This window comes from Passer montanus, unplaced genomic scaffold (genome assembly GCF_014805655.1).
Source record: "Passer montanus isolate IOZ18808 unplaced genomic scaffold, ASM1480565v1 scaffold37, whole genome shotgun sequence".
NCBI lineage: Eukaryota > Metazoa > Chordata > Aves > Passeriformes > Passeridae > Passer > Passer montanus.
In genome coordinates this window covers 3,094,183-3,112,149 of record NW_024368485.1, presented here as the reverse complement: position 1 = coordinate 3,112,149, position 17,967 = coordinate 3,094,183, and the positions used below count along the sequence as shown (strand labels likewise).

At 40.6% G+C, this 17,967-nt stretch overlaps 1 protein-coding gene across 1 annotated transcript in view; it reads left to right on the top strand.

Moving 5' to 3' along the window:
* Positions 1-17,967, top strand: part of SPTLC3 (serine palmitoyltransferase long chain base subunit 3) — an 80,005-nt gene that overhangs the window by 41,603 nt on the left and 20,435 nt on the right. Inside the window, exons 5-7 of the mRNA XM_039717203.1 lie at positions 2,312-2,436; positions 4,952-5,045; positions 13,627-13,732. Of these exons, the coding sequence (XP_039573137.1) occupies positions 2,312-2,436; positions 4,952-5,045; positions 13,627-13,732 (325 nt within the window). The remainder of the gene's footprint in view (positions 1-2,311; positions 2,437-4,951; positions 5,046-13,626; positions 13,733-17,967) is intronic.

The window sequence follows — 17,967 nt, the reverse complement described above, 5'->3', positions numbered from 1 at the left end:
AATCAATAAATATAGGTGCAAAATGTGCTGTTCTTTTGTGGGTCATCTAATAGGAGCTTTAACAGAACAGTCTGTATTGAGTCAGGCCTTGCCTGTTTATAAAAACAGAAAACATGTGATGCAACCCCAAAAAGCAATTTTAACTCCACCCCAGTGTCAGACTTATCCCTGGAAGAGTCAGGGACAATTGTGTCATGCCTTAAAATGCCAGCCTTGCAAAGTACACACTTCTTGTTTCTCACACTTTCACAAACCTTCTAATTCAAGCTGTGACCATAGTGAGCTTGGCTTCAAGCTTCCACTTCAGACTTCATCTTCTCTTGGTGTGCTGATAGCCCTCGAGGGACAAAATAACATCTCACTATGCAGCTGATCCTGCTGGAACTCTTAGTTGTCCATGGGTGGTGCTGTAGGTTGAAGACTAGATGGGCCCAATTTGCAAAAAATACAGACCCACAGAAACACATGCTGAGTCCTGCTGGGCTTACACCTTAAGACAGATTCTTACCCACATTTCCAGTGAGCAGCTCAGCTCTGAAACACTCTATTTCATGGAACTTGGGTACTAAACAGTGGCTGTGTGCAGGGCCAGCTCATATCCTCATGTGTCTTGGGATGTACAAATTCAAAAAACAGCCATCCTCAACGAGCTTCACACAGACTCAGCTCACACATTGTGGAGTTTCTGCAGAGCCACATTTTCTGTGTCTCATTACCTAATTCTCAGAGCACAGAGACAACCCAGCCCCAGGTCCATGCAGTGTGATACAAGGAGTGCAGAGACACTCTTGAAGCTCTGCTGGAGTAGGCTCAGGTCTAGCACAACCCAGGAAGGCTCTGGCAAAATCTCAGCAGAACTGCTGTTCTTTACTGTCCAGGTAATCCAGGTTTTTCAAGAAGCCACATGATCCTTGCTCCTTATCTCCCTGATAGTTGGAGTGTTACCTGCCTGCCTGATAGATGTTTGTCACATTCTATTTCCAAATGAATATCATTCCTACTTTAGTTATTTAATGAGAAAAAATAATGAAAACACTCCTTCACTGTAACCAGATGACTTATTGCTATTGCTGAAACTTTTCTTCTGACATTTATATTTGATTTTTTTTTAATGAGCTCTGCTCCATGATGAAGGTAAGATCATCTTCCTGACTCATCATTCTTGTTGAGACACTCAAGCCAAGCTTCTGCTTTCCTCCACTCATCTGCCTTTTGTCCATCACAGTGAACACAGCTTTCTTGTTCCATCCATTGTAATTCACTTCATAGTATTGTGCCATCAGTTTGTGCAGTGCAAGTGAGGTAACATATTCACTTGCCTAATTTTTTTCTTCTGTTCTCTGATTACAGCCTTATTCATAGGGGAAATGCTCTCTCAGAATCCACAGGCCACTCTGCTTTCTTCCCCACAGATCATCCTGTAAGAGTTCCTTCTGCCTTGGTCCCTGCAATGCACAGCCAGGCAACCAAAGACTAGAGAGCTGGCAAGTTGAGATGATTCCTTACTGTTCAAAGCTATCTGTTATCTCAGTCTCTTAACACCACTCTTTTGTTTGTTTGCCTTCTGTATTTTGTCATCCTTCACTGTGAGCTGGGCAGGAAGGATACTGCTTTTGTTGGATGGTTGGAGAACCTTACTTGTTTGGAGACTTCAAGCACTAATATTAGATAATTAATATGCAATAAAGAAGAGTCTCTAGTGTTGCATTATCATTTATGTTTGCTGTTGAGAGGAAAGAAAGAGCAGAGTTTTCATCAGTTATAGGGAGTGGAATAGCTTTTACCTTCCAAAGCAGAAAAATATGGAGAATGCTTTTGTTTTTCTATCCATGTAAAATCCTAATTAAGAATTTTGTACACATATATCGACAGACAATAGAAAAGGAAGAATTTTGTTGTCAGCCATTTTTATTTTCACATCTGGAGAGAACTCAAGAATGCCTAAATTATTTGTCCCACATTCCTACAAAAAGAAGGTATTTTTGACCTCATTGCAGGGGAGAGAAAAAGACAAAAAATTAGTCTTCAAAATAAACTATGTCAAAAGTTATTGTGTGAAAAGGAAGCTTTTTTCCATAGCAACTGCTTTGCTCCCCTAGCAAACAGCAGCAGTATTTGTTAGCATTAGTCACAGCTGGTTTGCACCTCTTGCGTTAGCCCAAATGCACAGGATACAAATGGAAAACCCTCATCAGAACTTAATGTCACATAGCTTAATGACACATTTCTAGCCTGTTCTTCTGTATGTTTTGTATCATAATAACTTTCACAGTTCATCAAGATTTAATATTCCCTGTGCTTATTTCTGCAGGCACCCTAGACAAACATGTAGAACTAGAGAAACTTGTGGCCACGTTCCTTGGTGTGGAAGATGCTATGGTGTTTGGCATGGGCTTTGCAACCAACTCAATGAATATTCCAGCCCTTGTTGGAAAGGTGAGTACTTCCTTCAGGAACACGTAGAACAATCACTTATTAATTGTTTTAACTGCTGTTGCAGTAATCTGGGCTTTCAATGTGTGGAAAGGCTTGATCGAGGAACAAAGCTTGGTATCAGGAATGTGTGAGTCATAAAGATGATGACCTTGTGACTTGAAATATGCTCCTCTATCACTGAGTGTTGCTATCACACATACCTAACATCTGTGTAAGGATCAGTGATACAGCTCTCCAGCTCCTCTTCATGAAGTTGCTTCTCCTTAAAAAGTAACCAAATGTTGAATCCCATGTCCAGGTGTCGTGGGATGAAGTATTTAGGCTACTTGCTGAGATTTTGCCCAGCTGCCTGTGATGAAAGATGATGATTAGGATAATTTTAACAACACTTAGAGAAAAGAAAAAGCACAGAGCTCCAGCCAGCCCTGCGAAGAAAGCTGGCAGCAAATGCAAATCTAAAACTGTGATCGTGTTACAAAAGTGGGGTTCTTACTTGGTGCTGAAGGGACCTCCTCTCCAGTTTGGAGTACCTAACTCAAAGGCATGGATATCCTCATCCTGACACTGGTAGCAAACATGTGCTCTGTGCTGATAGCTGGAAAGTGGTAGCTCCTCCTTGGCTTGTCCAGGTGTGGAGCAGTTTGAAGTGTGCCATGCAAGCACAAAGCCTCACCTCCCTCTTGGTGGAGGTAGAATGAATTCAGTTTGTGGTGCATGGCCAGGACTTCTGAAACACCAGCACAGAGGTGAAGTCACTTCACTCTCTGCTGAAGATGACTGCAGCTTTTTCAAGATCTCTAAAATACAAGTGTTGGGCAGGGAGAGTTGGTTCAGTTATCCAGAATGTGAACTTCAGTCTGCAGCAGTGCTGGAGAACTTGTCCAGCAGTTTCAAGGGGGACAGATACAGAGAATTAATGAAGGTAAATTTATGAAATTGGAGATATGCAGTGTGAGACACTTGTCTTACCTGTATAATGATTTTTCCTCCCTTGCCTGGCTTCATGTAGAGATTCAAGCCTCTGTCAGAGGTGGGATAGATATAAGTGGCACAAATAAAGAAATTACTGTATGCATTTTTAATAAAAAAAATATATGTATGTATATATATATTTGAAAATTCTCTGTGTATTATTATATATATTACAAATATTATTCAACTACCTTATGTTTGAGAGATTTACTCCTATGTTTTCTTCTATAATTAAGCCTAGCAGCTACATTTTCTTGTCAAGCTGCATCTACACTTACTGTTGGTTCTGCAAACCAGTCTCTATGGAGATTGTGTGAGTATCTCTCAACCTAGACCTAATCTATGATTTCAAAATAAGTTTTTGCTTAATTATGTGGCCCTTTGGGTAACGAAACACAGCAAAACCTGTTCAGTAGGAAGCAGAGCTAAACAAGGGTTCAAGTTTGAATTTCAACTGTGAGTCCTGCCCCTTGTTAATATAATAGACAAATTTACTTTTCCCACATTTTTATTTTCATTTCTAAAATCAAAGGAGTTTTCAACTAAGTTAATTAATAAAAAGTATACTACAGGTCAAGTCTATATGCATTTACCAGAGAAAGACTCTGGTTCCTAAACTTGACTCTCATCTTAATGGAGGTGGGACTTACAGGCATCAGTCTCTCCTCATCCCAATTCTGCAGTCCAAAGGGATGATGTCAGGCCAGCCTCACTATTACTCCTCCTTACACTACTGCCATACAGTCTTTATATGTGAGGTGGTGGCTGCATTTTCCTTACAACTCAAAATGGGCTGTAAACAGTGATAGATGAAGCAACATTGCCTGATTTTACTATAAAGCACTCAGCCTTTAATAGGGTTATTTGCTGCTTTCCAGTTACAGGAAGTATTGGGCCCCTGTGCATCACCTGGGAATGCCTGAGAATCTGATCCCACTATTTCAGCTTGCCTTTGCAGTGCAACCCAGCACCTTCAGAAAAGTGGCAGAAAATTCATTTAATGTTTAATCCTTACAGCTTAATTGGTGCAATCTTGTATTTGCGGGTTCCCAGATGAAGGCAGGAAATGATGAATCTGACTCCATGTTCTTAGAAGGCTAATTTATTATTTTATGATACTATATTATATTAAAGAATGCTGTACTAAAACTATACTAAAGAATACAGAAAGGATACAGACAGAAGGCTAAAAGATAATGAAAAACTCATGACTCTCTCCAGAGCCTCAACCTAGCTTGGCCCCAATTGGCCAATAAGTCAAAATAATTTACATGAAACAATCACCTGTTGGATAAACAATCTCCAACCACATTCCAAAGCAGCAAAACACAGGAGAAGCAAATTATATAATATTGTTTTCCTCTTTCACTGAGGCTTCTCATCTTCCCAGGAGAGAAATCCTGGGTAAGGGAATTTTTCCAGAAAATATGATGGTGACAGTGCAATGCTCTATCATAAACATGTGTGTATGCTGGCACACACGTGCACACGAGTCTGCAGCCTCCCAGTTCATGCAGATGCTCACTGTACTCCTTCTCCACAGGGCTGCCTCATTTTAAGTGATGAGTTGAACCACACTTCTCTCGTTCTCGGTGCGAGGCTTTCGGGTGCCACCATTAGAATTTTCAAGCATAATAGTGAGTATTGAAGCTGGAAAACTTTAGAGACAGAGTTATACACACCTCAAAGGCAAGAATGATTTCTTTTGATGCTTACTTTGCTCTCAGTTGCCAGATGATACTTTTGTCCAGGCAGGAGTATCAATGGTTTAATATTTTGAGTGGTTTCTGATGGGAAAAATTAATAGTGCAATACTATAATTGCTATTGTGTCTTTTGTGTCTTTTTGACTTGCTGAATGACTGTGTGCAGCCACAAAAGTTTTATTGTTATTGTAATTGTAGTCCAAACAGTAGAAACATACTTACAAAAATATGCCTGTTTCCAGCAGGTTCAGTGAAACCAGAATTACCTTAACGTGGCATTCCTTTGAAGCAGTTACTCTGAATTCCCAGGGATCTACTAGCAAAGATGCAGATGGTTATATCAACAGCATCATCTCAAATATTCTTTGAAATCATATTTTAGTATAGAAATCACACGTTGACTTGGCAATTATATCGTTATCTTCTAAAATGCTCTCTAACTTTTATTTAGTTAGTACTGCTGTGGTTACTGTGAGAGACATTGGGACTGCGTTTGATGACAAGAACTTGTTCTTTTCCCTTATTCCCCATTACAGTTCCCTCTTCCGTCCTCACTGCTGCCACCAGGCAGTGATTGCAAGAAACGTTTAGAAGCTAGTGTAGTGGTGAGAACTCGGAAGAGTGGTCTGATTACCCTTCTTAATGGCTAATACAATCCCTTGTCTTTACTAAGTGTTGCTTAAGGGAAGCAAAAATGAATTATGCATATGCTGTGAAAAGCCTAAGGATGAGTTGGAATGAAAAGAACACTATAATTATGCTATAAGATGTTGTTATAATTAATATCAATTCATAATTTGGGCAAGAAGCACTTTCTGAAGATTATTCAAGGATTAAAGACCATCTGAACATGAATGTTTTTACAGAATTAATTATTCATAGAATAACTGTAGCATACCCCAACTTGGTCCACTTCCACTAATCTGGATATGCTAAGCATGGTTGCCACACCAGTCTTTTCTCAACTTTTCCTTGGTTGTTCAAAGCCTTATCCCATTCAATCAGGTTACATCACTTCCTGAAGGTTGACCTCTTACTGCTCAAATCCAAACCCTCTCAGCCTCTCCACCACCTATGCTGTGTGCAGTCCAGCTGGTTTGTGTCACTTCCCACATCATTTCAGAAAACATTTCAGTTTGAGGAGTATGTTACTCTCAGCTGTGAAGATATCACCTGGAGCTGTCCTGCTTGCTTTAAGGAATTCAATCTCTAACCATTCCGCAATATCTCACTCCCCTCCCCAGCACCTGACACCTAACCAGCTTCTGTTGCACTGACAGTAAACTAAAGCTGATGCTCTTCTGAATAATGGGTAAGCCAAAAAATAATAGAGAACTACCCAAACAGCACTAATCTAGCACTTAAAAATGCAGATAGTTCCTTTAAGGATCTTGGCAAACCTCAGTGGAAGCCCATCCAAGTTGCTTTGGAAAAAATCATTGCTTTCAAGGTTAAAGGTCTTATTTGCCAAAGACAGTCTTATATGCCATTGCTGGGACACCACCTTAGCTTACTTCCAAAATGAAACCTTGGAAACTTTTGCAAGTACTGTTTGGAATTGAGTGACAGCTTTTGTTGTCACAATTTGTAGTCTTGAGCCTAAGCTGCATTTAGAGAGAGCTTCACGTGCCCATGCTTTCTCTCAGCCCACTCTGAGTCTCTCAGCTTGCTATTTCTATGGTTAGAAAGTTGTGCCTTTTAATATTTCCTTAATCATACCACGAGTTACTCATCACTAACAACTAAAACCACACATGAAGAGATGTATGTAAGTGCCTTTTGCTTTGGAGGAAATAGGATTTATTTGGGGGGAGATAGCAGTGGAAAGCATAACCCAACAGACTGCCTTTGTAGGATGCAAGCTTTCACCCAAAATGGAGCAGACAGCCTTGTGCCCTCTGAGTCTGTCAGGGAGTAGTGTAACACAAGTCAGTACAGCATAAAACTTAAGGACCAAAACTGTATTAATTAAGTAACCAAAAATTCCAGATTGGGTTGGGAGGGTTCTTTTCAGTTAGATAGGTGTTTGTTTGTTGGACCAAAGCTGTGTTGCTTATGCCACCAGAGTCATTCTTGCTAATATGTGGGTATGTGACAGATACAGGCATGCCCAAATTGTCAGGCTGTGCTTGTGCTGTTGTTGTCATGCTTAGGAAAAGGAGAATTGAGCCATGCTCCATGTCACACTGCTTGGTGTGAATGCAAGGTTCCTTCTGCTGTACTGGACTTATCCATGAATAGAAAACTTTGCACTTTAAGCTACTGCTTGAAGATCTTTAATGAGCATTGATTTCACCATCAGGTTCTATCAAGAGCATAAATCTCACTCCTCTTTACTTTCCCTGCTCTCTTGTGGAAAAACTCTTTGTCTAAAGAAAAATTATACAAAACTTTCTTCTATGATAAAAATATTTCACAGAAAAGAGAGTAAAATCTACCATTTTAAACTCGCTATGAAGTACCTTAATCTTTCAAATGCTGTTCTATAGCTAATTCTGTAAAACTATTACTTTATTTCAAAGCATGAAATCTGTAATAGAGGATTGATTTGTCATCTTTCAAAAGTAAATAATTATTACTTTATTATTAATAGAGAATTATTTCATTTGTAAGACAAGACTCTCTACCTATTGCCTTAATTATGTATAACTTATTTTCTTACAAAAGTTAATGAAATTCTATTTCAATAAGTGGGTAGCTCTCTTAGACATTACACTTTCTATAAAATTCTGTATAGCTTTTCTAGAACAGACAAAATCCTTAGGCATCGATGCTTTTCCTCTATAAAATTCTGTATAGCTTTTCTAGAACAGATCCTTAGGCATCTATGCTTTTCCCAGGTGAAATAAAAGGCATCTGGATATCTTTCCTTTTTGACAAAAACATTGCATGGTGTATGAGAAGGTTTTCAAGCCCTAAAGTGAATATTATAAAAAAAATTTGCTGTGGACCTATAAGTCTGTTTTTATTTGGACATAGGAATGTGTCCTGCATCCTGACTGCCAGTGAACAATCCCTTCCTTGTAAACAGACAGGAATTTACAGGCCTGGGCTGAGAGAAATGCACAGGCACACACACCTACAGATCATCTCTCTGTGTGAGAGAAATGGAAGAGAATATTCCATCTTAGCCCCATAACTAAAATCTCCTGAACAGGGCCTTCCCTTCCTGTGGGCTCTCATTAGCTCTGTCTCTAGTCCTCACCCTGCTAAGGACGCAGCAGTATTGGCACATGGGTTTTGGCTTTGAGGGAGGTTCTCTGTGTCAGGCATTTGTGAGGTTTTTTGGGTGCAAGCAGCAAAGTTCAGCTCCCTGGAGCCCCTGAATCACAGGTCTAGGGGATTTTAATTTGTTTTTCGATTTTATTTTAGGGTCTAAGCAGTCCTAAATGTATGCAGTAGTGTTTTAGTGGATTAAAATCATTCTGACCTGCCCATAAAGCACCTGCCTTTTGTCTCCCCTGCTGTGGGGTGGACACCACTCAGGTTGCCATTTCCTAGGAAGTGATATTTTTTTGGAAGATAGGACAGAGCTGCAGTGCTGCACTGGAATTCAGGCAGCAGCACTGTCCAACAGCCAGTGTGCAGTGGGAGAATGTGGGATGCTAAAACATCTCTCCACCGCTGGGGCAGTAGTGGCCTGGCCTTGGTTAGTTTTTTTGCTGGAAGGTGTCTGATGTGACCCTCACCAGCCTTGGTCTCCAGGGAGTCTCTCACACCCTCCCCAAATGACAAGTTAAATGGGGGCTAAACTCAGATGTTTTTATGTTCTGGCTCAGGGAGAGATTGAATGTAGCTTTTTGGCCTTTTACTTTTCTCTTTTTAATTTCTAAGGCAATCTTTTACTAACCCCATACATTTAATAGCCATTTTTCAGGACCTCTGACCTTTATCTGGTTAACTATTAGCCAAAATCCTTGACCCTTCCAATAAAACCTGAAAAGCAAAACCAAATATTTAACCATTAATCAGCATGTGATTTTATCAAGGTGTTTCTCCCCCAGCAGTTCTGGGTCTTATACTGGTATCAGGTGTTCCTTCAGTGAACAGATGAGAGTGTTATGGACTAATTATATCCAAGTGAGTTCTGTTCTTACCAGCCTGTAAAGGAAGGCACCATGCAAGGCTTAGGATTTGTTTATTCTTTCTAATTCTACTACATTTTCCCCATGTAGCATCAAGCAACTCAACTGCAGCCCCGTTTTCAGGTTTAAATTTGCAATTGCACTAAAAGTCAACGGGAATGTTGTGACAAGGTACAGAACTCAGGCCATGGGGGAAAAATATGTGCAGTTCTCTTCATTGCAAGGGATTGCAATGCATTGCATTCACTGAGCAGTCAGAACAAGCGATCCTGTGAGGAAGGCAGGAAATTGCAAAGCATAACCGAGCACATTGGTTAGGTGAAAATCCAGCCTGTAATCTGGTGCTTGAATCTGCATCTGAATGGCAATCAGGGTAATACATTCCCAGCTCCTCCTTGTGCACCTTTTCAGTGTTGTGAAAGTAATAAGGGATTTTTTTAGTTTCTCACAGATCAAGTAGTTGACAACAAGTGTGTGATGCAGGTGTGAGCTGTCCAGGTTTCCATACAAAACACAGTTTCCAGCTTGGACAGCAATTGTGAATTTCTGTTAATCCAACTCTGGCATTTCTCAGTGTACTCAGTCAAATTATTGCTTTGCAGTTCAGATACAAGAGCCATGAGGACACCTTGAGAATGCACAGCTACCTGGAGGAGCTGTAGTTAATAAAGAAGGAACTTCTAGGTGGCAGAAGGCCTTCTCCTTTCAGAGCATATATATTCTCTAGCTAAAAAAAAGGAAATAAAAGGAAGGAGGGGAAAAAAAGTGTAAAACTAAGTGCAACTAATTAAGCAAGCAAATAAAAATAGAGGGGAAATTAAAGAGATAAATAAGCAGGTAAAAATTAGAAAGATATCTCTTTGGCTGCAAAACTCCAATAGTTTGTGGTGGCTTAGTACAAGACAGTTCCTTAATTTTAAATTTTTTTTTCAAACTGTGTAGGTAGCCCTTGAATTTCAGAAGGAAACGCAGTGTTACAGCTGTTACAGAGCAGGATGAAAGGCACATTACCCACTAGGGTTTTGTGCTCCTTGAAGCCTCTGGCCACTATCAGAGACAAGATAATTGCCCAGATAGGTGGACTGCAGCCTAATCCAGCTGGGTGTAATTCCCTGTGACACATACAGACGCTGGCAGGGCAAGGAGACTGGTCTGTCCTGCTCCCTGCACGCCGTGTCTGCGTCCGCCCTCTCTGCTCTAAGCCACGTCTGACTTGCCAGGTGTGCACAGGGAGCTTTCTTGAGCCATTGCCCTTTACTTTCAGAGAGATTGGTATTTATTGAGGGCAGGGAGGGGAGTCTCAGACTGTTGCCGTGGCTGCAGTGATCACCACTCCCACGTTCCAAACAAAGATATTTGTTTGGAGCCACGGGGTCTGTGCCCCCTTGCGTGAGAGTGCAAAAGGGGAGAAACTGAAAATCAGAGTTACAAGTGCAGAGCAAAAAGAAGAATGTGACAAGAGCAGCAGCAGCCTGTTCATTTTAATTAAACAGGATTCAGCTGACATGACACAGGAGGTTTCCAGCCCACACAGGGGAATGGTGATGACATCCCCAGCATTACAGTGTGAGGATGAGAGGTGGAGACATCGTGTCTCCCTGAGCGTGCCCTGCTGCCTCCAGCAGCCTGCTGTCCCACCTGCACTGCAGGCAGCATGACACGCTGCCTGCCCAGGTTCAGACTTGCTCCAGCCCACTGGCAGTTTGTGTTCCTGGTATTACTCTTGAATTAACTATGAGAAACCCCAAACAAGGATTATGCAAGTCCACCAACCCGCTGATAGATCCACTGTCCCCTCTTAGGAAACTTTATCCTCCATATGTGGGGAATATGCTGTAAGGAGAAGGTGGAAAGTGAAACATGGATAGATTTGATTTTGCTTTGACTGATTAATCAAGTCAAATTCTTAACACCACCTCCTGGGCTGGTGAGCAGTTGTTGGCCATTGCTGCTGAGAACCCTGTGCTGGTGATGGTCAAACAAAGAAGGACTGTTATTTTCTCTATAATTGGTTATTCAAGATGGACTTGTGCAGCTCATCATCTTAATATCCTAATGTCTCTCAATCTAACTATATTTAATGGGTAAATAATTTGATATCTGAAAGTCATCTGGGGTTGTGCTGTTGTTTTTCCTGGTATTCAGTATGTCCCACTTTCTGAAAAGCTTAAGCACATGCTCATAGAGCATTGTTTTCACCTTGAAGAACAGAAGCAGCCTTTTGTGGGGAATACTAAAGATTTTTTTTTTCTTTCTGTCCATTCCCCTTTCCAAATGAGGCAGTTAATAGAACAGGAAAATTTATTTGCACGTGAACAAATTATGTGTTGACTATTACAGGCTTCACAAAGGGTCACACATACATGGTTTTCAAAATGAGAAGTCATAAAGAAAGTGAGATAGCCCTGATCCTGCAAACAGACATGTTCTTAGCCGGTACTCCAGCAGGACCATATTATGTGTAAAATCAGGGAACCTCATCCCTTGGAGGGGTTCTTCCCAGTCTGAGGTCTCATGTTCCATGGCAGTTTGGACAAAGGACCTATTCACAACCATGTATTGTTAAAAACAGAATTATACACATTTCACTTCATTTCCTCTCTCCATTTTTCTTTTCATGTGCATATGCTGAAACAACGAAATCTTCAAGCCATGCTTTTAGCTCAGAGGCAGAATAACTTTTCTGAAGTCATGAGCAGATCTGGACTGACACATAGAACGCTGAATTGAAAAATCCTGTGTGATTCAGAAAAGGGGTTCTGAAGACGATTTAGAAGACACTGATATCAGTAAATAATAATTTGGTGGAGAAAAGGGGGTGTCCAAATTTACTGTGAGCTCTTTGTCATCCTGAGGGAGTCCTTTAAGAGGAATTCTAAATATTATCTACTTGAAACAAAAGAGAAAGTGAGCAGCTGCAAATTCTCAGCTTGGTTTTAACTTTCCCATATAAAGCACCAAAGAACTTTCATTTCCTTGATTGCCATCTAGTGGGAAGTGTGCTGGGTGCATTGCACTATTCCTAGCAGCATTTTCCATCTCAGAGCTCACTGAGGTGTGCAGGCCATGGCACCACTGAAACAAGGGGCAACTGATATTGTCCATGCCTCTTTTGTGCTTTGTAGAGTACAGCAGGGACTTGCTAGGTCAGGTGCAGAGGGGCAGTTTTATCACTGAGATCTTTACCTTTCACCAACATCACTGAATGTTCCTAGGAAGAGGTGAGGCATCAGGATGTGGAAGGGTTCAGGTCATAACTTGCCAGTCTCTCAGGGCACAGGTTACTCACAATGGGCAATTAATGTGCAGATGGCTCCATTCCCCTAGGGCAGAAACCAAACTATGGGTCAATATTAATATTTCTAAGGTGTATTTTTTTTCCCTCAGGACAATTCATTTTACACATTAACTTTGTGCTATTGTACTAGTTTGTATCAACTGTGTTGTGTTGCTGAAGCAAATGGGGTTATATTGTGGGAAAATGCCATTGATTTTCTCAGCCCATGGTTTCAGCTGATCTGTAGTGTTATTTGGGTGATATGAGACTCTACAGGATGTTATTGGAAAACATTTTGAAATGCCAGTCCAAATTCCTGAAAAGTACCTGAATAATTCATTTTGAAGAGTGTCCATTCATTGGAGACACCAGAATGCTGGTGCATTGAGAGTCACATTTGGCCTGACCTGATTTCTGTGGCATTTTTTCTTGCTTCTTCCATATTTTTCAAAATTTCAGTGGCTTTCCTTCAAGATGTTTTTTGATGCCCCACACTCAGCCCTTAAGGAAGCAGCTAAGGATCATACCCTTGTTCCAGACCTCCTTATATTGAAGTCCTGCCAGTGCCAAGCATTTAGATTAGTGTATTCATGCCATGCGTTTGTATCCACCTGCCTCTTCCTCTCTCATCAGCAACCTTCCACTTGCTTTCCTTCTTGAGGAGGACAAGACTTCTCTTGCTGCCATCCTTACGTGCTTCATGCAGCCTTGTCAAAGCCTTTGCTGAAGAAATGCTTGTTGTTTGTGAGCTTCTGGTTGGAAAGCCACCAAAACTCACAGTTTATTCAACCTTGAGAAATTATGAGTATAAGCAGCCCCTACATGGAACTGCTGGCAGTTAGCCTCAGTACTGAAGAAAAGTAATTCCCTTTTGCCTTTAAATACAAATGTATGCTGAGTATTTCTGGAAGTTTCCCAGATCAGGTGCATAACTGGAAGCTTTTTATAACTCTTCTTGTCACTAAATTGCATTCACACCAATGAAAGGAATCGTTGGGTCTTGCCCACTAATAAAATAAGTTTATTTTTAGGACACTTTTTTTTTAATGTTGTCTTTTTCTGAACAGGAAAAATAGCACCCAAGAAAACTGAAAGTTCTTGACAAAAAACTGTTGTTTTTCCTTCCTCCTTTTTCTTATTTTTAAATAAAGATATGCAGAGCCTCGAGAAGTTGCTGAGAGATGCAATAATATATGGACAGCCTCGCACCCACAGAGCATGGAGAAAAATTATCATCCTGGTGGAGGGCATTTACAGGTATGTTTGTGTTGTAGAAAGATGAGTATTCTATCATTTCTGAGGAGAGAATGATGATTTGAGTGGGGCAAACTCTGATTCTAGGTATCTGAGGGAAATCTTAGTGAGAGTGGAAGTTGCACTAACTTTCTCTATCTCATGAATATGTTGATTTCCATTGTGACAGCCTGAACCTTGTATCCTGTAGCTCAAATTAGATCCTGTACATTGTTCTGGATGTTGATTTAGCAAATCACAGTTGAGTGGGAGATGTACTGAGAGCAGGACAGGTAAGGTGATGTGTGTTGTGATAAAGTTTGTGGAACTACAGTTGGTGAGGAGTTCTGCTGAGTAAGCTGAGCTTCCTAGAGTTGTTTGTTACATGTGGGCAGATCAAAAGACAGCTACACAGAATTGATTAAACTCTGCATGCCCAGTTCTTGCCCAGCTGTTGAAATCTTAAGCTAGCCTTACGTTAAGTGATACCAGCACCTTTTTAGTAACAAGTGCTGGATCTAATAGACTCACATTTTAACAGGAAAATTGAAAGACTGGCTTTCAAATAATAATATAGTGGTGTTTAACATAGCCCTAATCCCTGCAGGAATTCAAATGAGAGAAGTGCCTTTGAGAATCCATCTGATAATAATACAATGTAATTATAGAGCACCTAAGTCAGGTAGCCACATGGTGTAGAGCACTCACTGGGGCAGCTTACCCCCAACCAGAAAGGCAAACAATCACTGGAGTTGAGCAGCAAAGCAGTGGCACCAGCCAGGCTCATCATCCTGGCCTTTGTCCTGGCAACTGCTCCAGGCTGGAGAAGGATGTTGGGAAGGCAACGAGGGAGCTCATGGAGGAGGAGCCACTCATGGGCAGGAGTTTGAGAAGGGAAAGGCAGGAGGGGCTGAAGAAGCAGGGGTGTGAACAGCAAGAGGGTTTGCAGGGATGTAGGCAAGGCTGCTGCAGTGGTGACAGGAGATGGGGGAGCAGGACAAGGGTGGAACACCTGTCCCAGAGAGAAGAAAACCAGAACCACTCATTCACAGGACATGACAGGGTTTCTAAAAGTGACATTAAAGCTTTATATGTGGGGATTTTATCATGTCTTGCTGAAATACAGCCAGTCTCAATGGACAGTCATTTATGCCATTTTACTGCAAAATGCTGGCACAGCTCAGCCAGTTAGCTTTTTTTTGGTAAGAAATCTTCTAGGATCTCATGTCACCACAACTTCATCGTTGTCAGTGCTTTCTTTTTGCCTAACATTTTCCATCTGCAAAAAGACCAAATCGGTCCTTATCTAAACACCTGTCACTCAGAGGTGAAACAGGATCAGCAGATCAGCTGATCCAAAGCAGGCTGAGCGTGTCCTTTCAACCAGAATAAACAGAGCAGAACTACAAATAAACATTGCTTGGCACTACTAAAAGAAAGCTTGGATTTAAGGACTTTGATCATGCAGAAATTAAATGGACCACCAACATTTTACTGACAGATGTTCCCATGGGTCACATGGCTGGCAGAAAAGGCTCCAGCTGCTGAGCTTTGTTCACTTTTAAATCCTTTACCCTGAATATTGACCACTAGGGAATGAGAAGGTAGACTGGTAACACAGAGGCGTGGATGAGTCCAAGAAGTGGAACAAACCCACTGTCAGCTGTTTAACTATACTAACTTATAACTGTATTTCCAGATTTATGTTTGGTGTAGAGTTTTCTTTTCCTGTAGTTTTACAGTTCATTCCCAAATGAGATTTAATTTGCCAGAATTCAAAAACCTTCTGTTGGAAAAGCACCTTAAACCTCAGAGTACCTACTTAAAGGAACCATAAAGTTCCTTCAGCTCCATAAAAGCTAAATAATGTTAAAAGCCCTGAGTGTCTATGCTTCTGAAAGGCATAAGGTTCTGAAAGAACAAAGCTCAGGTCTCTAATAGTCTGTCATTGGAAACTATCCCTAGCAGTAGCTAGGTTGGTTGTTTAGTTAGTTGTTTTCAAAGATCAGAAATGGGAGAGTGTGGTTTGGTTGTGAAGCAGATCTGCTGTGGCTTGAGGGCGAGTGCCACCATGTGCCACCGTGCTGTGTCCCTGCCACCGCTGCGTGCCCAGGCAGCCTGAGCCAGCTGGTAGCTAACAACACTTCATATGCAAATAAATAAACAAACAAACAAATAAATAAATAGCTGGAGAAAGTCAGAGTAGAAATACTCTCACTCTCTTTGTGTGTATGTTCTTTCCCTTCTTGGCCTGGGTTTTTGAAAGACTAAGGTTTTCCAGCCCCATATTGGCTAATGATAGTTTTCTTGAAGGTTTGCCAAATGTCAAATTAACATTCATCAAGAGGGTTTAAGAGGAGTTAGAGTGCAGTTAATGTATTCTTCTTACAATAGTTAATACTGCCTTTTTTTTTCCTTGAATTATGCTTCAGGGACAGCAAATAGAGAATTTAAATAACTTGGTCAGAGCCATTCTCCAAGTTAAAATATCTTAATGTGCAAGTTTGGCCTGGCAAATTTTTACAGAAATGCTTTTTCCAGAGATGTAAAAGAAAACACTAAGCTTTCCTTCTTCAAAAAAATACTGTTATATGGGACACCATAGTCTTAGTATGATGAGTTTATGGTATGGAAAGAAATTTGCCTTCTGTTTCCATTAGGAGTATCTTAAAGTGTTTACACTTACCAACTGGCAAAATTTGAAAAGGGTCATTGTTAGCCAACATGAGCATTTCTGGAAATCAGACTTGTGTTTGGAACCATAAACCACAGATTTTGCTTGGTTACAACTGAAGGCAGAATTGGCCCCTCGACTTGGGAAGCACTCAAGCTACATGTCAAATAAATAGCATTAGGTATATTTTTGTTTGCTTTTTAATGTCTCTATTATCTTAAAAAAATCATCAAAAGTAAATATAGCTCCTAGTGAAAGCTGGTTTTTAACTTGGACCAGCCTAGGAGCAAATATATTCAGTTTGTGTTCCAAACTGAGGGAGACCATCTAGCCATCAATCTTGACTCCAAAAAGCATGAACAAGTTTTGGCAGTAACCAGGGCACAAGTTAAACTGACTTGCTAAATAATATTTTTATTATTTGAATTCCAGCTAATGTTTTCCTTGGCTTCTACCATTTCCAGTTGAGGATTAATCAGTTACTGTGTTCTTACATGGTTTGTGGTAGGCTTCTGCTCTCTTCCATACATATTTACTTAGGAGTCAGATAGGCCAAGGCTCAGGGTGGAAGTTATGGAGCATCAGAAATTGATCAGAACAGATTGGTTTTCATTTGTTTTTTCCTTACTTTTAATTTAATTTTTGTAGTTTCCCTTCCAGCTAAGAAAATGGCTCTGATCAGTTAGATATTGTCCAATGCCTTTTCATGTGCATTAGAAGTTCCTTGGGATTCAATGCCAACAGTGTAGGAAATTTAGCAGGGTATTTTTTATTTCCTGGGGTTAGGTGACTGGACTTCCAGAAAGAAAAAATGAGGTAACATTTAATGTCTTTGGCCAAGGGCCAGCATTAAAGGTTAAAATTGCTATAATTTCAGTGTTGAAATGGAGTTGTATTTGAGGGCAGAGTTGAAAGATTTCTTTAAAATTATTGCTCTAAACTACAAAACAGAGATTGTTGTATGTATGTACAAAGTTTATGTAAGAAAACAGTACCTAAATAACTGCTAAAATGGAATGTATATGTCTTGTGAGTAGCAGGCAAGGAAAGGAGGGATTTTTCCCAATTACAAACCAGCCTGAATGGGGCACAGGTAAAGTCTTCAAATGTTGAGAAGATAGTGGTACTCTAGGGCATGTTTAAAGATGAAGTAGATAAGAGGTGGAATACTTGTAAATTATTTTTCCTGACAGGAAAAAAAAAAAAAGGATGTGGTACCATAGTAGAATGTAGAAGCCCCTTTTCCCAAGAAGTTTCAAGATAACCTGGGCAAAACCCCCATCAATATCATGTCAAGGGTAAGCTAAGCCTGTATTCCAAGTGAAGTGACCTGTCTCTCAAAGCATCTGGATCCACAATTCAACAGCTGCATCAGAAAGAACATCAGTGCTTTGGTGGGGATTGAATCAAGTTCCAAACTGGAATGTTCTAAAAATTTAGGATTATCTCCTCAGGTATGGAAGTACATTCAAAATTAGTGTGTACATCATCACAAGGGAGATGAGGGTCAGCTGCAATATGGAAGTACATTCAAAATTAGTGTGTACTGGCCCAAGTTTTTGTGCCTGTCCACCACACAAGGGAG